This window comes from Crocuta crocuta, unplaced genomic scaffold (assembly GCF_008692635.1).
Source record: "Crocuta crocuta isolate KB4526 unplaced genomic scaffold, BGI_CrCroc_1.0 scaffold330, whole genome shotgun sequence".
In the NCBI taxonomy this organism is placed as follows: domain Eukaryota; kingdom Metazoa; phylum Chordata; class Mammalia; order Carnivora; family Hyaenidae; genus Crocuta; species Crocuta crocuta.
The window spans coordinates 2,163,976-2,184,664 of record NW_027530521.1 but is presented as its reverse complement, the minus strand read 5'-3'; the positions used below and the strand labels follow the sequence as shown (position 1 = coordinate 2,184,664).

Sequence of the window (20,689 nt, the reverse complement as noted above, 5' to 3'; positions counted from 1 at the left end):
GCGTGTCTTGCCCACCCTCCCCTGCCCCAAACCCAACACCATGAGGCTCAGAGACTTTATTTGGCTTTATTTAGTAAAATGTTAAAATAAATAAATACAAATTGATCAGCTGCTCTGGATCCCCCCCCACCCCCTCAAAACAAAAATGAAACGAACGAAAACAAAAACTTTGAAGCACAAAACTCCAAATACAAGTTCTACCAAGACTGAAATCACAAAGGGTGTGGACAAGAGACAGGATTGGGGGCTGGCTGGCTCTTTTCTGCTCCGAGCTTGCTGACCTCTGGCTGCCCGCCCTGCCCTGCCCTGCCTGACTGCAGCTCACCCTGGGCTGAGGACCCGACGACACAGGCGCAGGGGCCAGAGCCTGCTGTGGGGGACGGCAGAGACCTCAGTGCAGAAGGGCCTTGAGGGAGGGGGGAGCAAAGTGGAATTTGTGAGCCCTGCCCTTCCTCTACGAGGGCTGTTTTAATTTAAGAGTTCCACCCTGACTCTCTGGAGGGGGCGACCCCCAGCTTCCTCCCCTTCACCGTTGCCAGAGGGCCAGAGGAATCTTCTCCGGGGCCGCCCCCTCCCTTGGAGAGGAGCTGGCACTGAGAACGGCTGTAAGTCAGGGTGAAAATGGGTCTCCTGTTTCCTGCCAAGGGTGCCCAGCTGAGGGGTGGGGGTGAGGCCCTCGGTCATTTACACAGAGCAGAGGTGCCCCTAACCAGTGGAAGCCATGGAATCCAGAGAACCCAGGGCCTTGAAATTCCCTGGGCCCACCGTCCATCCTACTACCCAGAAGAGCCTTCTACCCCTGGGGTAAAAGTCTCCTAAATTAAGCCCTTTGGATAAATAAGAAAGACCACGCCCTAAAAGGGAGTGAAGGGAGGAAACCGCTTAGAGATCGGGATGAGAGCCGAGAGGGGCTCCCCTGGTCCCAAGAGGAAGTGTCAGAGATGGCTGGAGGGGCAGCGGTACACGCAGAGCAGACCAGACCGAGTGAGCTGGAAACAGTCACCTCCTGTACAGGGAGAGGCATGGGGGCGGCCGCTGTGCCCTCTCACGCCGCCTGTTGAGCCTGAGCCAAGAAGAAGCAGGGACAGGCAGGCCCTGCAGGGGAACCGGCCCTCGAACGGTGCCAGCCAGCCGGGGGCTGCTGCGGCTGCACGGCAGCCCCACGCAGGGATGGCGCCCCCTGGGGCTGCCCCCACGGGCCTGATAGGAAGGCAGAAGCAGAACTCCGGCTGAGCTCAGCAGAGGAGAGACAGGAGCCGGCAGGCCCCATGAAAGAAAAAGGACCTGCGGGTGGCACTGGCAAGAAGGGGAGGTGGGAAGATGGCAGCAACAGGACCTCACCGCCTCCAGGGTGCGAGGCCCGTGCCACCAGCTCCAGGGCGGCCGCCTCCTAGTCCCAGACCAGCCCCTTTACGTGACTGCAAAGCCAGCTGGTCGNGTGAGTGTGTGTCTCTGGTCGTCACCAGCACCCACGGGTCTGGGGGACAGAGAGAGGGGTCTTGTCTTGGCAGGACAGTAAAGGGAAAGGAGCTGGGGGTGACCGGGGGCCTCTTGTTGGCAGTTAAGTAGAGTTTTGGAATTGGGAGTCTAGAGTGTGGGTCTGGGGGCAGGGTTGCCTTTTGTAGTCTACACTAACAGCTCGCGTCTGCACTTCAGGAAGAATCCCTGTCCCAACCCCAGGCAAGGCCAGGGTGTGAGTACTCACAGCAGCAGGCAAAATACTGGTCGATTCCTAAAGCTCTAGCCCACCCACCCCCACCCCCTATTCTCAGGCGGCTCCTTTCTGAGCAAAGGCCTCCAAGTGATGATCGTTTCTGAACTTCCCTCAGACAAGACAGTATCGTGTGGCCCCGACAAGTCAAACGGGAGCACTCGGGGAGCGGGCACACAGCCTGCTGCGGGGCTCGCAACCTCTGCCAACTATTCCTCCGACTAGTCCGGGCACCTCCGAAGCTCCCTGACTAGACGTAGCACCTTGGTTTCTGCAGGAGAAAAGGGAGCTCCTCCGTCCCCCTCAGGCAGCTTTGCAGCCAGGGTCTGACTCTGAGGCCTGAAGGGCCACCCGTAACCCAACGTTCCCGGGAAGATGAAACGGCCAGTGGACACGAGGCATATTTGACCTAAGAAGTGTCTCTTCCTCTTGCATTTGCTTTCGGGCTTCTAACTGGGATTATCTGGGCCTAAATGGGTGAGGGAGAGACTAACGGGACCTGGGACCTTTCCTGCCCCTCCTAGACCCTGGCCATCAGGGAGTAGTGGGGCGGGCTGGGGCAGGCTGGCGAGAAGAGGCTCCCGGAGGGCTGGGGCACAGAGCGCCTGCCTTCCTTCTGTCGGCCCAGGCATGCGATGGGGCCAAGATCTCGGGCGGGAGCACATGCCTGACAAGTTTACTTCCCACAAGTCAAGACGACAGAAAAGATCCGAGTCTTTCAGAACCCTGGTTTTCTCAAGAAGGAGACAGGCCAGGCCGAGCCAAGGCAAGCACAGGGATTCCAGCCACAGGCCCCCCACCCAGGAAGCTTGTGAATGCGCACAGGGCAGGAAACTCCATCTCCCGTATGGGGAGCCAGCAGAGAAAGCGCTGGAGACTCAGACCTCTTCAAAGGCAACACAGACACAGCCCGCCCTGGGGCTCTCTGTCTCCGAGACACCACGTACCCTCAAAACATCGCACTCCTTTGTTCCTTCTAAGCACCAAAGGCTGATGCAGCCAGCCTGCCCCCTGCCCCCTCCCGGCAAGCTCTCTCGTCACTGGCCAAGTCCTTCCAAGTTGTCCCCCAGGCACTCACAATGCTGGTGGCTGAAAGACTGAAAGCAGCACCAAAGGAAGGGATCTTATTTAGGCACCAGCCTTTTGCTCTAGCAAAATCCGAGGAGACAATGGGGAGGGGAGGGCCCTGATGCCATCCACACTCCATTTGAGCTTTGAAAACAGAAGCCCAGACCCCTGCTCCAAGAAGAGAGGACAATCCTTTCCGAGGAGGGGAGGGTGGCGGGAGTGCTCGCGCTGCCCCTCAGGGCTGCAGCGTCCAGAGGACAGAAGTCATGGAGACTAGCCCACCAGGCTTGAGACACAAACACAGCAAAATGTCATCATGATCAGCAGGTTCTGTGCTAAAAAATTATAACTACACAGCATTTTCTCCAGTTCTGACACCTTTTTAATAGAAATCACTGTTTTTAGGAAACAAATAGCACTTTTGTAATTTTTTTTACAATGTTTCTTACCTTGATCTTAATTTAAGTAACACTAGGAAGACCTCAATATCTTTTATTTTCCTTTTTAATTTAAAAAAAAGTTGTTGTTGTTTTTCCCCAGATACAAAGATTTTTGCCCTTGCATAAAAACAGTGCCCCGAACGATGACACAGGACTCACACGGACTCACTGGACCTCACTGACACTATGATTCCTATTCTACCATGCACGGCCTCGACTACCCTTAATTGACTGTCAGCCTGAAAAACAGCTTTTCTATTCCTTATTTTAGTTTTTGTTACCAAAAAAGTAAAGTAAACAACAAAATAAAACTTCTTCTTAAAGGAAAAAAAAAACAAAAATTTAAAAAAAGAGGAAAGAAACATCTCCATTCAATTCACACACACCTGGGTCGCGTGCTGCTTCGCTCAGAATCTTCTCTTCTTATAAATATAGAAAAGGGATGGAGCTTGTTTTCAAGTAAAAATCACTGATCCACCGTTTTTCCTTCCTCGACACATACACCCTTCTTCCCTGCCCGGGCAAAGGCCAGGCCAGCAGAGGCTGGCCCTGCTCCTTCTTGGAGAGGGAAGGTAACCGGATCACCCGCGGGGATGCGCGCCAATTTGCCAAAGCAGGGAAGGAACGCGGGGAGCGGCGGGAAGTGGGGTGCGCGGGAGAAGAGACAGCGGCTGTTCTGGCCGCCCACCTCTCCGTGCACCTGGCCCCTCCCCAGACGGTATGAAATACTGCTTATTTGATATATTTTTCCCACCCCGGCTCCCTCCCAGNTTTTTTTTTTTTTTTTTTGGTTTTATAGTAGTGAAAGTTTAGAAACAGGAAAGCCCACACACTCTTTGGACTCGTCTTCTCTACCTAAACAAACGGCTCGGCAAATAAGGGTCTGAAACCTGCTCTCCTCCCTCGGCCCGTCCCTGCTCCCCACCCAACGAAACGAAAACAAACCCACGGTGGCTGTGGAGGCTGCTGCAGGCACACACTGGTGTATAATAGAGAGAGTAAATATATTATTTCACTTGGCATGGTGCTGGCAAAGAACCTCCAGCTGGCACTATTTCATGTAACATGGTCCAATCTTCGCATGTACACACAGAATAAGAAGGATCAATTGGCAAACTCCGGTGCCACCTGGCACAAGCATCTCCTCTCTCTCTGGAACCAAAGAACCAAAAGAATTCTGCACTTTCCAGAAGAAATCCGGCTTTGCTTTTCTAGAGTCTTCAGTGTTTTTGCTCTCCTTGCCGCCGGGATCCCGTGGCTTCTCCTCGCGGGGCTCTGTTATTTAGTCTCATCCCCCTGGGTACAGTTCGCTGTGCAGCTCTGGGACGAGGGGGAGTGGGCCGGCGTGGAGGTGGCGGCGTTGGCAGGGGGGGTGCAGTCCGGGCCGTTGGAGACAGCCCCCACATTGGCCTCAGAGTCTACGGGTTTGGAGAGGTCGATGCCGTGGATGAGGCGGATCAGCTGTTTGACCTTCTCCAGGGAGCTGTGCATCTCCTTCTGCCGGGCCAGGATGGTATTCTTCATTTCCATGCATTTCTGCAGCGAACGAGAAGGGCAGAGGCACTGAGCCTGCGCAGCTCCCTCCGGGACCTGCTGGCTCGGGCGCAGCCCCTACACCTTGCTCTGCTCTGCGCCAAAGGGGCCGGGGCCACCACCCACGGGAGAGAGGACTCCCAACAGGCGGAAGGGAGAGGGCAAGTGAGCGCTTTAAAAGCAAACCCTGCTTGACACCAGGACTTAAAGCCGGCTGTGAATTACCACTCTAAGACTACAACACTAAAGTGATTTGAAAACCGCATTCCCAGAGCTGCACTGAAGCTGGTTTGGGCAGGTTTGGTATGCAGAGGGGTGCTAATACGCTCAGGACTGGACTGAGCTTTCCAGGACAGGGAACGAGCCAGTGGCATGTGGCTCCAATGTGCGGGCCTACTGAGGATCACCCGGTCAGCAAGAACTTGGAGGCGGGGCCCGATTTGGGAGAATCAACAACTATAGCCGACAGGCTTCTGCTCGGTCACGGACTTGTGGTTTTTTGTCCTTTTGCCCAAGGTCCCCTGCAGCTGCTGGCGTCTGTTTTGGGCAGGGAAAGAGATATGAAAGCTGCGTGCCATGGGTAGCAGGTGACGAGGGGAAAGTAGCTGAATGGGACAGCTCACTGCCACCAAGTTCAGGCTACCTGGTGTCCATGAGGGCTGAGGCCACCTCACTCCAATAAGGGGAGCAGGCCTACTCACTGGGAAATAAAACTTGCTCTGGGGGGCGGGGGGGGGAGCTGAGAATCTCTGCTGCAAACACAACCCTGGCTCCCACCTGGACAGGCCAGGCTGGGCAATGCTTATGTCCAGCACTTGTCCCCAGGAACCTTTTCCTCAGGCGGGTCAGCGACACCCGGAGACACCATTGGCAGGGTGTGGAAGACAGGACGGGAGGGGAGGGCCATGTGGAAAGACCACTAACTAGGACGGTGAGGAAAGGCTTCTACGCAGGGACTGGATCTGTGTCCGCCCGGCATCGGAAGAGGTTCCATACCCCCTCCCAAACCCACTCCGGAACACACGGGGGTGGTGGCCATACTGCGGTAGCTGCTACTTCACATCTTCAGCCCAGAGACTGAAAATCCACTTTCAGATCTGATCAGGGGGTTCCAGAGCTTGGGGATAGTACCATATACCAACCTGTCCTGAGGGCCAAAACTATAACTGGAGGCAAACTTGGTGTCTGGCCACATTAACTGTGGTGATGAGCTGAGGACCTGAAAGGCCCTCGGGAGCCCCAAGTACTGTCATCCGTGTGAAAAGGGCTATATCTGCACCCACCACTGAAGGGATGAGCTTACTTACACTTATAGAATTGCTGAGCTGTTTCACCTTCTGCTCTAGTTGTTCTCGCTCTTGTTTTAAGTCTGAACTCCATTTAAGTAATTTCTGTTTCTCTTCTTCTTTTGCTGAAAAAAAAAAAAAAAAAAAGGAACTGCTTTTAACAATAAATTCTTTGAAAAGGCCACTGTGTTCAGAATGGTGGCCAAAGCAGGCATTTTGCCCAAAGCTCCCCCTGAGCTCCACAGCCACTGTGAAGAACATGCCCACCTAGACCTTTCCTTTAAAAAAAAAAAAAAAAAAGTTCATTTATTTTTGGGAGAAACAGAGAAAGCGTGTGCACAAGATGGAGAGAAGACAGAGAATCCTAAGCAGGCTCCATGCTGTCAGCACAGACCCTGATGCAGGGCTTGAACCCAGGAAACACAAGATCGTGACCTGAGCCAAAATCAAGAGTCAGACGCTCAACTGACTGAGCCACCTAGGGGGGTTTCTAGGTTTTCTTTCTAGGTTTCTAGGTCTGCTAAGACAGCAGTGTGGGCCTGGCCCTACCTAAATAAGATGTTGCTTTCTCATTTTTCCTCCTCAAGAAAAGTACTACACAAGCTTTTCATTTTGTGCAGTAAAAGCTTTTCATTTTTAACTTTAAACTTCCTTTAAAAACAAAACAAACGCTTCCTTCCAGTACTTTTTTTTTTAAGCAAGGGGAGGCTGACACAGAAGGGGATGCGGATGATTCTTTACCTGCTTTGTAGGCGATATAGGAATGGACAATTGCTAAAGTTCCAGGCCATGGAATTGCTTCTTCCTTCTTCAGCATCTGAAATGAAGTTTAGAATTTTACCTTGAAAGGAGGTATAAACACACATCCCCTGTGTAGTAACAAGCAACGTGTCTGTAGCAAATGGCAGACAAAATCCAGGAAGGATTTATGGTGAGGAGGCTTGTAAAACCCCTGAAGTTCCAGATACTACGAAGTTCCAGATACTAGTCTCACAGAATGAGGTTCAATGGTAGGGAAAACCAAGCCACCCGAGCCCCAGCTTAGAAGGAGGCTGGCACCAGGCCGGGCATGCCTATCTCCTCATATGTGTCACAGAATGCCCACGTACTCTGACAGCCAGAACCACAGGTGTACGAGCTACAAGCCTGCATGAGGGCAGCAGCCACTGGCAGTTTCAGCCTTGACCTGCCTGTCTGAATTTTATTTTTTTGTTAATGTTTCTTTTGGAGAGAGAGAGCACGAGGGAAGGAGGTACAGGGAGCCGAGGGGACAGAGGATCCAAAGTGGGCTCCTTGCTGACAACACAGAGCCCAAAACGGGGCTTGAACTCATGAACCGTGAGATCATGACCTGAGCTGAAGTCGGATGTTCAACCAAGTGAGCCACCCAGGTGCCCTACCTGTCTCAATTTTAGTTTTATATTTCCCTCAAAGACAGCCTGAGCAAAGAAATTACGTATCCATTCCAAATACTTAAGTGTAATCTGGATCTCATGTAGAAAATGATCAGAGGGTCACAGAGCAGCATCAGGAAGAGAACAGAAGAGAATGGTCTCTACCACCTCAGGAAGACAGGAGGAGGAGGACCGACATTAAAGGAGGGAAACCAGGATTCTCCCAAACAGGATTCCAGAGAACCGAGTAGCATCCCAATGCTCGCTGAGCTTTCAGGCCCATTTATTATTTATACTTCGCCTACTTCCACAACAGGCTGAGACGGCTTATAATAACATACAGGTGCACGGAGAGTTGAGAAACAGGTGCACGGAGAGTTGAGAAAAAGAGATCTGAAACTAAACAAAGAAGAGGGGAAGAGGCTAGGATAGTTACTGTTTGCTTTCAGGTCCATGAAGCAGTAAGCTGCTCTACAGCGAGTCCACTTATCTTGGTGACAACGCAGGTTAAAGGTGAAACTGTTGTTATTTGAATTAAATAATCAATTGGGCACTTTCCTTTAAGGGTTTTACTTCTAAAAGAAAAGTTTCGAAACCACATCCTGGGTTTGGACCATTCTTAGAGAAAGAGGCAGAAAGTCTCACGGCCTTGACAGGGCGAAGTCATGAGAAGATGAGTCATTTCAAATGAAGGGAAGCAGTCAGGGTCTTCCGACCTGTACACAGAATCGCCGCCTCAGTGACAGGACAGAGGCCCTGAGACGATGGACACCGTGTGGGTGAGTGTGGTGCCGGGAGCAGAGGCCAGAGGCGGCCTGCAGACCCACCAGGACAGGGAAGAGACTCTGCCGCTCCCCTACATCCGAGGAGCAAGGAGGCCTTCCTGGCCATGCCTTCTCCTCCTCAGCCCATGTCTCTGACTGACCCACCCACAGTACATACCTGGTCCTGACATCTGGGACAGATCCACATGCCCTTGGGAATCGTTTTCAGAGGGGGGTCTAAGCAGTCCAGGTGGTACACACGGGAACACGTGTCACACATGAGCAACTGGCCACTTTTTCTGCAAACGCTGCAAAAATCCTCATGGATATCACCCTAGGAAATTGAGAGGAAAGGTAAGAGAAAGGACAAAAAAGGTAAAATATCAATGTTAACATGCACATTCTGAATATGTGTTTTAGGACAATCAGCTGTGTCCCCTCCAACATGTTACCAAAGTATTCAAGGAAAGTAGGAATTACTAATGGCTCAGCCCCCAACTGCTCCACACAGCCGAGGCTCCCCGGCAGGGATGGTACCCTTAGAGTTGAGTTTACAGGAAAGCTGGGTAATCATCTAGGCCCCAATTAACATTACAAGTGATGGCTCAGCACTTAAGTATGTTTTGGTAGAGTCCAACCCACAAATCATAAAGTTTGAAGACACTGAAATCCATTCATTAAAGTGTTCCACAATATGATATGAACAATTCTCATTACCCACCATTTTTCAGGGGAGTTTAGGATTGGGAAAGAGGATGGGGCACCTGGGTGGCTCAGTTGGTTAAGCGTCCAACTTCGGCTCAGGTCATGATCTCACGGTTCGTGGGTTTGAGCCCTACATCGGGCTCTGTGCTGACAGCTAGCTCAGAGCCTGGAGCCTATTTCAGATTCTGTGTCTCCCTCTCTTTCTGCCCTACTCCCACCCCCCCCGCCACTCCTGTTCTGTCACTCTCTCTCAAAATTAAATAAATATTTAAAAAATTAAAAAAAAAAGGATTGGGAAAGAGGACAGACAAGGAACGGAATACGGAATTTTACTAAACTCTTTGCTTGCTCAGGGAGAAAAAAATATCGTGCAAGTTCAATGGGAAAAGATTAAGGAACAAATTAAACTCACATGAGCCTTCCAACATGAAGAATTTAAAAAGCCAAAGCGACAGCAGACAATGTTCTCTTAAAACCAGTATTTGCACTTGCTGTTCAATGGACCATTCTATTCTAGGAGGCTGTGTTTCTCCCTGTAAAGTATGTCACCAGTGCACTCTGCCTGTCTCCCCTCCCTCACCATGGATAGTTCTGGTACTCAGGTAAGTCTGCTAGAGCCCTCTGAACAGAAGGAACCATCAGAAAAAAAAGCAGATCTACTTAAATTGGAGAGGAGAACACTAGGGGGAAAAAAGGTATTTAGGTAAAAGGTATTTTTCAGCAGGTCGATTGCTGGCCTGTTCTGGGGATGGGATGGATAAAGACACGAGGGAAGGGAAGGCTGAAGAAGGGACATGCTGGAGGTGAGCCAGCAGAGCAGCCTGGAGCAGACCCCTTTTCACTGTCAGTGTGCTGGTTCAGATTTCTAGGCTATTCCGCCAGAAGGCCTCACAGAGAAAATCCACACAGGAAGCAAAGAAAAGACACAGACAGCAATGCTCACGTCTTCCTTTCTATGCTATATAACGCCTCAACCACCACTGTTGAAGGCACAGATCTTCCCAGACCTACAGTTTCTCTCTCAAGAAAAGGGAACTCTCTATAATTCGCTAGGGTATGCAGAGCCTAGAAAACTGGCTTCAGTAGTTTGGAAGATTAAGTGTGGACAGATTTTAAACTCTCTTAGTAAAAAAAAGTGTTATCTCTGGACAAAAAACCACAAAGTCAGACAAACAAAACAAAACCTCAGTATACGAGCAAAAACACCACATGAGAATGCAGCCTCACAGCTCGGCTTTGAGGTAGCAAAAGAGATTAAAGTTTCATCCCTTGATTAACTTTCTTTTTTCATTCTTAAAATCAGGCTGAAGGGCACTCTTCTCTAGAAAAATGGTCTTTCTTGAATCTTAGTTCTGTGTCAATCTTCATCTTTATCAAGTGTATAAAAATTCTAAGGTTTCAGAGGCTGTTTTACATAAATCATAGATAAACTATCAGTGATGAAGTAAGCAAAACAAACTGGACATTTATTCTGTCGAGTAAGCGTTCTGCTCACTTTCCTTTGCTCCCGAGTAAAGAGCGTGTCAGGCCTGGACAGCAGAGAGCATGTAAACAATCTAAAGGAAAGAAGACCTCCAATCTATTTCCATGTTCTAGAGTAGCACTTCTCAGTTTGTTTGCTGTCAGGACCCCTTTACACTCTTAAAATTACTAAGGACCTCAAAGAGCTTTTGTTTATGTGAATTATATTTGTTGATATTTAATATGTTAGAAATTTTTAAACTTTCAAATTTTGAATTATAGAATCACAGGACATTACAAAAATAGTGTGCTGAAAAAATTTAAAGCCCCAGAACACACAAGTGCACATTCCACGAGCCATCAGAGTTATGACACTGTTACGTGTCACATATTATCTGGAAAATTCCACTGGTTACTCCTGAGAGAAGGAGAATGAAAATGGCAAAGAATAGTTCAGTATTATCATGAAAATAGTTTTGACCCCTGAAAGGGTCTCAGGGACCATACTTGGAGAACTACTGTCTATAGAAATGAATAATAAAATGCTAAGGTATAGATTTTATCTACCCAGAACTGGTTCTCTGCTTAGCCTAAAGACAGCAGAGGATTCCCATGGAGGTGCTGCTCGAGGTCAAAAGGCTCAGGCTCCGGTGACTGACTACCACCATAAACCCAATGTTAAACCGCAAGATGGCTAACTCATGAAACTCTGCTGGGGGCTGCGGCTGTATGGTTTTTGGGAACACCCTGGCTAGATCAACTGCAACTTCATCATTTGCTAGAAGAATTTTATAACTATGTCAACACATCTTCCCTTCTCATAAAATGATAGTGGTAACAAGGTATATCCTGAGGATTAGCGCCTGGCTGGGTTTTGTATTCCAAGTCCTTCTAGACGGTTATTGATCCTCAGGAAATGCCTGCCTCTCAACTGTGATTGTTTAATTAATGTTGTTGGGGCTTGTGCTACCCAGCAGCAAACATACAGAGAGTCCTGTGTGTTGATTTTAATCACTGCCACTGCTGGAATATGATAAAAGTAGGAGTCAATTATCTTTAAAAAATCCATTCCACTAGGTTTAATTTAGGCAATCTTAACATATTTAATGGTTTAAGAAAAGCTGTCTTTTACCTTTGGATTTCTGAAAAGAACAGTGTTTGCACTTTAAGAAGAAACCTGGCCAAAGCTTTTCCCTTGTGATTTGATCTGAGTAGATCCTTTGGGTTGAGTCTCTCAAAGAAAGCCATAAACCTCCATCAGCCAAAAAGTACGAAAACCAAAACAACGTTTTGAAAGAGACCCACACGCAGAACCACAAAACCCTCTGTCCCCAGCACTTGTACCCCGCTGTGGGAGACCCCTACCAGAGGTTATGAGCTGGCAATCCCTCTGCCAATGCTTCGGCTGAAGAAGAGTTGGGACAATCTCTGGTGCCAGCAAACTGGGTTTCTGACAGGGACTACTGGTACTCATGACACAGGACAGGCAGGGCACCTTTATCAATTACTAATGCCAAAGGTCAGGCAGCCTAGATGAAACACTGAATGTCAGAGCAAGGCTGAGTCTTTAGTCACCATTTGTGTCCAAGGAAGGAAGCCGGCCAGGGAACAGAACTCCAGTATGACCCGGTCCTCCAAAGAGGACACTTCCTTTGCTGCTTCTGGGATTTTCACTCAGAATGTGCACATGGTATTCTTTCGTTCTTTGGCAAAGAACGAAGCACTCATTAGGAAGCACTGAGAACCTTCCAGCTCAAGGGATATTTTACCTGAAGATAACCCTAAAGACAAGCTCTGTAATCCACACAAGAAATGGGACATGTACAAAATGAAACTCTGGCTTTCCCTCCTCAAACCTGCCCCTCTTGCCATCCCCAGTTAATGACAGTTTCTTCCTAGTTTCTAGTTGCTTAGGCCAAACACTTTGGCTTCCCCCTTGACAACTCTCTTCTTCTCATATCCCATCATCTGATCCTGCTGGCTCTTCAGAACATATGCAGACTCGGCCACATGTCTCCATCTCTACCTCTACCACCTTATCTGGCCAAGCCGTCCTCAGCTTTTGCCCCGATGACTGCCCCAGCCTCCTCACTGGTCTCCCTGCTCACATCCTATCCTCTCCACAGTCTCTTCTCCAAGTTTCAGACACAGCGAACCTTTTAAAATCCAAGTTGATTTTGTAAACACCTTAAAAATAGTAAATGCGGGCAAGAACCATCAAAGGATGATAAAACCATTCGGTAAGTTTGTTGGAGAACTGGCTATTTATAGACTCAAAGCTACCTCTGCCAGAGAAAATAAAGCACCTTTACAAGTAGAGAAATTTGATGTGATCTATTTTAATTAAGAGATAAAAGCTAACTTCACCAACAATGGGACAGACAGACTGACAACACACGCCACTTGTGATGCACTGAGAAGGACTCACCATCACGCACTGAGTGTTTCTACAAAAATGCATGCCCTGAATCTACTCCTGAGGAAACAATGAGACCATCCAAATGGAGGGACACTCTATAGAACTGTCCTACCTTTTAAGAAATGTCAGTGTCATGAAAGACAAAGAAAGGCAGAGAAACTGTTCCAGGGTAAGGAGAAGAAAGAGACGATACCATGACGACAAGTATCAAGAGTGACCTTAAATGGGATTCTGGAGCAGAAAAAACAAAGCACCACTAAGGCAATTATTGACTAGCTAGTGAAATCTGTATCTGGACTATGTATTATATAATAATGTTTACTTAATATGTCCTCAATTTGATAACTGTGACAGTATCAGAGAATACCTTTGCTCTGAGAAGACATATGCTGAAGGTTTTTAAGGTGAAGATTTATGATGTCTGCAACTTCTTAACTGGTTCAGCAAAAACGTGTGTGTGTATGTACGCAGGGGGAGCATATGTGGCAAAGTGGTAACAATCAGTGAATCTAGGTGAAAGGTGTATACATTTGTCTTTTGTATTTTATTGCAACTTCTTGTAGGTTTGAAACATTACGTTACTCCTCTACTCAAATCCGTCCAGCGGTCCCCATTTTACTTCGAGTAGCAGCCCCACGGCCCTGCACCCTCGGCGCTGCCACATCGGGGATCTCCTCGATCTCCTCTCCCGCCATCTCACCACCCCCTCTTCCCAGCCATCCTGACCTTCTTGCTTTCTCTCCATACCACGTGCATGCCCGCCTAAGGGCTTCTGCANTTCTCCCCCTGTTAAAAAAACAGAAACCTGCCACTACAACTACTTATCCCCCTTACTCTGTCCCAGTTTTCTTTACAGTACTTATCACTATGTCTTTTATATGTTCACTTGCTTATCACCTGCCTCTGGCCATATAATACAATATACGTATAATATAATATACGTATAATATAATACAGGCGCCCTGAGGGCAGGGAGCTGGTTTTGTTCCCTGTTCTTTCCCCAGCCTCCATAACAGCACTTGAGCCACAGAGCAGTAGTGCCCAGTAAGTATTTGCTGAGTGAACTCACTGCTTTGTAAATGCTCTTAAAAATCTTAAGATCTTGGGGCGCCTGGGTGGCTTAGTCGGTTAAGCATCCGACTTTCGCTTAGGTCACGATCTCGCGGTTCGTGGGTTCAAGCCCTGCGTCGGGCTCTGGTGCTGACTGCCAGGTCAGAGCCTGGAGCCTATTTCAGAGTCTGTATCTCCCTCTCTCTCTGACCCTCCCCTGCTCACGCTGTCTCTCTCTCTCCTAGAAATAAAAATATAAAAAAAAAAAATCTTAAGATCTTAAAATCTTAGGGCACTTTATGGGGAGCCTGGGTGGCTCAGTCGGTTAAGTGGCTTCGGCTCTGGTCATGATCTCACAGCTCTGGAGTTTGAGCCCTGGTCAGGCTCTGTGCTGACAGCTCAGAGCCTGGAGCCTGCTTCGGATTCTATGTCTCCCTCTCTCTCTGCCACAGCCTTGTTTGTGCTGTTTCTCTGTCTCTCAAAAATGAATAAATGTTAAAAAATCTCAGGCCACTTTATAGAAAACTAATGGTTGCCAGAGGGGAGGTGGGTGGGGAGATGGATGAAACAGATGAAGGGGACTCAGAGAACGCTTATCTAGATGAGCACTCAGTAATGTACAGAATTGTTGGATCACTATATTGTACACTTGAGACTAATATAACACTGCATGTTAACTATATTGGAATTAAAATTTTAAACTTAAAAATAAATTACTAAAAACAAGAAACAAAAAAATAAAATCTTAGGGCACTAGTTTGCAATCCTGCAGTATCTGCATGACAAACTACTAATCATCCAACACTTTTCCAGGAACCTGTTTGATCAACTCTGGTGAATAAAGCTGCTTGAAAGAAAAGTTTTCCACTTCTTGAATTCTACGTGAAGCAGGAAACAAGGACCGCTAGGGGAATATACGCCTTGTTCATTTTCCTCACCCCAAAACATGGATGATGGGAAAACTGAGCACCTTTCAATTTTATGAGCTGACTTCCCACCCCATCCCCCTTCCTGAGAGCACATTCACAGCAGATCAAATCCACATTTTAAAAACTGGTTCAGCCTCCTGATGTTGTACATGATTCTCAAGGACACAGCAGGACCTTATATGGCATACAGTGTCCTGTGGGGATTACTGCTGTCCCAGGGTTAGTCAAGGAGGTGCAGCTGGGAAGGAGACAACACATGATAACGGCTTCCCCGATTTAAGCTTTCAGGAAGAGAGCGTGCTTTTCCCAAGTTACTTACGTCTGTGGAGGTGGGGCTGGGCAGGGACACAGGCTGAACAGGTGCAGGGAAAGTGAATGTGGTCTCTGTCTTTTCATTTTCAGGGGAGTCAGGATGACTGGATGGGGGGGATGTTGGGGTAAGGGCTCCAAACCCCAGCACTGCATTGTATTTTGGAGGACGACCTATATACCAAGAGAAGGGAACAAAAGGGAAAAAGGGGGAGGGAAAGAAAGGGGGAAAAATGATCTTACATACCTTTGGCCAGTGTTCCTCATTGGCTAGCATGGAAAAGGAAGTGAGGTAGCAGACAGAAGGTTAATACAACAGTCCCAAAGAGAGGGAGGGAAAGCAAAGATTTAAATGTCATTAGAAACAACTACATGAGTCTCAAAAGAAAGGAGGATAAGAGCACCTTGGAGAATGACAGGAGTGGCTGCGTCATGTTAAAGGGTGCCTCGCCTGGGGCAGATCATGGTGACGTTCCTGGACTATTACTATTTGAGATTTCTAATGTGAGAACAAGATGTCAAAGCTCAATGGGGGGTCAGAGCTAGGAATAAGAATTTGTTTATCCACACCTTCTGTATATTGTTCTCTAAGGTTTCTCTGTAACCATCATTCTCACAATCATTAGTGCTTCCCAGTTTCCATAGATAGATTTACTTAAGATTTCTATTTTTTTTTCTTTTCTCTCCTATCTGTATTTTGGTCATTTCACTGTTTGTGAGAGTGGAGAATGGCAAACTGAGGAGGCAAAATTCAAGTTAACTATTCTTACCCCTTGCTGGCAGAGCCAGCAGGAAATATGCCCTGGGACTAGCTGGAACCGAAGAGCTAAAAAGATATTCTGAGCTTCACAATGATTGTTAAGTGTGTCTGGAGTCAGACACCATCCCTGTCTGACCAAGAACTGTCTCCCTGCTTCCATCACAAACATTCTGGTAAACTACACATCGACGGACTGGGGCCTGTTACAAAAGCTCAGAAACCCTGCTGAAAGACGGATTTGAGCCAGGGCACTGGGAATCAAGCCTCATGCCTACAGAGGATCAATAAATGGACCTGATGGCTATAGCAACACTGGTCAATCACTCACTCCTGCCTTATGATACATCCAAGCCAGGATCCTTGTCAGAAGGGCCAGGATCAGAGCTTCTAAGCTTTAGGTGATCAAAAGTGTATGTTCAGCACACCAAAGGGAAAAGAGAAAGAAAATTTAAAAAGCCAGAGAGGCTCACAACTGCCTACGAGCACTGGTGAAGGGTACAGAGGATCACAACTTTGCCAATAGTTATAATTTATATCGGATCATGCATTAAGAGCCATGCTTCTGTCAGACAGACATTACACGAATACTACCTATCTGTGTTGAACTGGCAATGTTGCAGTACAAAGACAGATCATACAGGCTGTCTTTTCTAGGGAGTCAGGGCTGCCCAAAGGAGAAGGAAAAGACGACTGTTCTTTGTTTACCCACAGAAGCACATCCTAGGCATTGTGAATACAGGCTTTCATCCTCTGACCTTGGCAAGCGATGCCAAGATCTTTCTGGCCTGTTTAACCCCCGTCCTCTTATCAGATACTCCTCACGAGCAGACTAACTGTGGCTTTTGACTGGGAGCTCCTTTCTGAGAAATGGGTCAAAGGTCACTAAAATTGGCAAAATTAAAACCACAAAAAATAACCCACGGCACTGGCTACTGTGGCACAGGAATCGATAGGAAGCAATGACTTGGGGTTTCCCTTGGAAGTGTTCTGGCTACTTAAAGGACAGGGCTTATGAAGCACTAGAATGGGTCATTCCGATGGCTCCTGAGACAGTGTGAGCACATGCAAAAATTAGGATGCTACTCCATTCACTGTGCAACCTTTCTCGCCAGGAACTGTAATTCAGGGACACGTTATCATGTGGAGAAAGGGACCTGGGGATGCATTACTGACATCAAAGAACAATTTCAGAGCCCTGTTTATGAGCTCAAACTCTCAGCTATTAGACCTGCAGAGAGTGTACTATCTCTGCCCACAAGTTAAGGTGCAACGCCCACCCTGGGAGGTCTGAAATATGGGGATGGAGCTTCTTAGGAACCTCTGCTTCAGGGAGCCAGTTTTGACAATGACCTTCTCTTCGTTTGCTGGAGATGTCCTCAACTCATAGGTTCTAAGTTCTCGGTGTGGCCACCTCTCTCCTTCCTGGAAAGTCTGCGGCTCACAGAAACTTGAGTCATGCTCTGGTCTCGCTGGCAGCGGGGCGACTCAGACACTACTAAGAACACCTTGACAACAGCAGTGCTCTGTTATGCTCGATGATGCTAAAATGCTTTCTTTCACACGATGTTCTGTTCCCTGTGCTATTCATGGACAGCCTGGTGGGCCTGGGGCAGAAATGCTGTATTAAGCCATTTCTTTGAGTCAGCCTTGCCAGAATCCAAGGAAAGGCAACTGTTGATTCCGTATACAAACTCTAATAAGAAATCTCACTGTCTTCCCCCACCCCCCCCACCCCCATTTTCAGAGAATGACAATAATAAAACTATTTTCAAGGGATTTAGGAGTCAGGCTCTAGGACAAATGGGAGGAAGGGGAAGAAACACAACACAGAAAGCAGAAGCAACAGCAAGGGAGAGCTACAAAAAGGTACTCACCTCTCTTCCGGGTCCCAGGATGCATTGTACTGTTCAGGTATGTGACTGCGCTCTTCTTACGCTTTGAGGATTGAAGAAGGAAAGGTAACTGGTTGAATAGCACGGTTACTACTGATATTGCCACAAGCTATAGACCAAGTATCGCAAGCCTGTCAACATGCCAACGAGTTAGTGCCAGTCACCCCAAGGTCGCAGTGCTAAATGGGTTTTATTATATATACTTGGCTCTGAGAGAATACTCCAGAGAGGTCTGCCTCTGCTTTAGGTGACAGTTGCATTGAAGCCAAGATGAGTTAAAATTTTAAGGTAGGTTTGTATTTGCTCAAACTTAGGAAAAAAACTAAGGGGAAAGCAGTGAATAATAAAAATGAAACAGGATGATCGGCCAGAGAAAAACCCATCACTTCACAAAGCTGGCCGAGTATAATCAGGGTGCCTCTCTCCAGCAGGTTTTCAGATGGGAGGCGATGACAAACACCGTAACTAAAACTAGAACAGTGAGGGAAGGGCCAAGCCTGGCCAGGAATACCTCTGGCTCAAAGACTGCTCCGCTGTACACTGGATTTGCTGTTGTTCTTCTTTTTCGCTCTTGCCTCTTGCTTTGGATTTCTTGGGAAAGTAAAAGGTCTGAATTAGAAGAGAGATGTGGAGAACCTCACAAATTTAACTTCATTTTTTATTGTTTGGTTTTCCCATGACAAATCAGAAATGGGGCAAATCTCTTTGTTTCACTGAAGCCTCAGTAGAGGCAAGCATACCACTGGGAGCAGATATGTAGGACCAGCTACTCTCACCTCTCAGAAAGCAAGACCATGCTGTCCTACGATGTGGCTCTCTGTGACCAAGAGCTTAACAGTAGGCAGGGCGTGTAAATACGCTGTCTTCATCTATTTTTAGATCACTGTAATATGGGTGTGAATGAACTTTATCCATAGACCTAGACTGAGTAACCATAGTTCACCATTCTTGAATTAAATAACTAGGGCAGGTGTAGGCTTGTAACGGTTCTTAAGATTCTGATAACCTAGAGTGCCTGAAAAATACAAAGACTTGTCAGAGGGGCATTTGATACTCCATGCTGTCAGGGAGAAAAAAAAATGACTTTAATCCAGGCAACTGGGGAGTATCTCCTGGACAGCAGTGTTGATAAGAACAGGGAAGGGAGGGGATGACCATCAGATAGAGGAGAGGCGAGTTTGACTCCAAAGGAAATAAAGTCCACACTAGTTGAATCATACTCTATTGGCGTTCCAATATCCTATTCTATATCTCAGCAATAAATTCAACCCCATTTTCAAGAACAAAGCTCTGGGCCAGAAACAAGGCAGCACTATGAATACCTTCTCTTACCTTCTAGATGGTCATGTGTTACCAATCCTAGAGACACCATGAAGGCAAGTTTCTGTGCCAGAGAAACAAGAATATACTTCAGTTTGGGTTCTCACAAAGCCAACTGCATGTTCCTAGTTAGATTCCTAGGCAAAGCCAGTCCAATGGGCTGGTCACTTGAAGGGGGCCAGGTTCAGGTGACCGAAGAAAGGACACTTTCTAGAGCCACTCCAGAGGCTTTCTGGTCTTGCAGGGATCAAAAGAGAAGGACCGCGGCCTGCATGTTCTTCTTTCTCAAAGACAGAGATCTGTATCTTTGAGTGCCCTAAGGTTTTTTGTTTTTGTTTCTGTTCTCCAGAAACATCCTCTTAGATGGGAAGACGATTTCACACTCAAAAAAATGCAGAGGGTTACAAAGAGCCTCCCATACAACAAGCTCCAAATTCTAAGTATTTCACTTGTCCTAACAGGTCAGAGGTTCTAACATTTTTACTACCAATGACTAAACAGTGCTAACTCCAAGCTAAGTGAGTTTTAGGAACAATAATAGATGGTTCTGCTTAATACTATGATTTTCAAATCAAACATGGACCTAAAAATTACAGAGCAATCTTTCTTTGGAGACCACTCCCCACCAGAGCTCCATCATAAGTTAAATTGATTAGAATACTGAACCCCAAAGCTGGAGCATTAGATGATTAGCTGGAGGAAGCAACAACCTGATTCCTGTTTTGCTCTGTGGTCTGGAAAGCACATCTTGATTTGCATATGGTTGCTAAGTATGCCAAATAATATATCATCATCAATTTCTCTCACAGATAATAAAGAACATCATCAGTTGTTAGGAGACATATTCATGTAGAGTTGTTCATATCATAGTTTGGTCTTTAAATATCCTGATGTTTTACCCTCAACATTCAATACTATGGTTATTTTGGCCTGAAGTGATAGGTTCAAGTTATTTAAGATACTGAGTGTTTTAGGAAGAAACAGTCCCTGAACAAGCCACTTGAGAACACAGAAGTGTTCTTTACTGGTATCCTCAGAGTTCTGAAGAAATACTTTTATTTTATTTCTTATTTTAAAAAACTTAGGTGGGCACCTATGCCCCTGACAGCCAGGGCACTTTAGCAAGGAAAAGCACTCTTGGTACTTGCTGCCATGGCATACATTTTGTGATTGGCAATTAACTACATTCCTACTTTCCACTATTCTTCACAACTTAATCAAGAGTAGAAGGCTGTCAGCCAACTGTTCTCTGTTAACAAAGCAGTGTGTGGACTGACATTCAGAGGCCATCTTCTGATCAAGTAACAGTATTCTTCTTGGCCAGTCACATCCAACTCATCTTCACCAGTCTAGATCAAGCTCACAAAAAACTTACTAAGGGGGAAAAAAAAAATCTCTCCTCTGGAATAGATTTTTCAGTGATACAGGGAATAAAAAGTTGTCAAGAACTTCTGCCTTATCTATGTATCACAAGTGTGCCAAGAACTAATTTATTCTCTTTATGGCAGTGATTTCACCAGTTAGGAGGTGAAATATCCGCCACTGCACACGGTGGTACTTGCTTGCCCACACTGGGCCCCCAACATAAGATATCCTCTGGTTTCCTCTCATAATTCTGTGGATGACTTCAGAAGTTCCTTAGCAATCT

General features: G+C 47.1%; 1 protein-coding gene across 13 annotated transcripts in view; it reads right to left on the bottom strand.

The window, feature by feature from the left end:
* Window positions 1-4,014: 4,014 nt before the first annotated feature.
* The window catches only part of PHF21A (PHD finger protein 21A), a 191,130-nt gene continuing 174,455 nt past the window's right edge, over window positions 4,015-20,689 (bottom strand). For 9 of the 13 annotated variants that reach the window (XM_077767422.1, XM_077767429.1, XM_077767428.1 and 6 more), the window contains 8 exons: window positions 19,054-19,105; window positions 18,233-18,312; window positions 17,704-17,764; window positions 15,080-15,339; window positions 8,375-8,530; window positions 6,780-6,855; window positions 6,060-6,163; window positions 4,015-4,755 (listed from right to left, as the gene is read on the bottom strand). In XM_077767422.1, the coding sequence (XP_077623548.1) occupies window positions 4,498-4,755; window positions 6,060-6,163; window positions 6,780-6,855; window positions 8,375-8,530; window positions 15,080-15,339; window positions 17,704-17,764; window positions 18,233-18,312; window positions 19,054-19,105 (1,047 nt within the window). In that variant the 3' untranslated portion in view covers window positions 4,015-4,497. The remainder of the gene's footprint in view (window positions 4,756-6,059; window positions 6,164-6,779; window positions 6,856-8,374; window positions 8,531-15,079; window positions 15,340-17,703; window positions 17,765-18,232; window positions 18,313-19,053; window positions 19,106-20,689) is intronic. The other 4 variants (XM_077767430.1, XM_077767433.1, XM_077767431.1 and 1 more) reach the window with 1 other exon arrangement.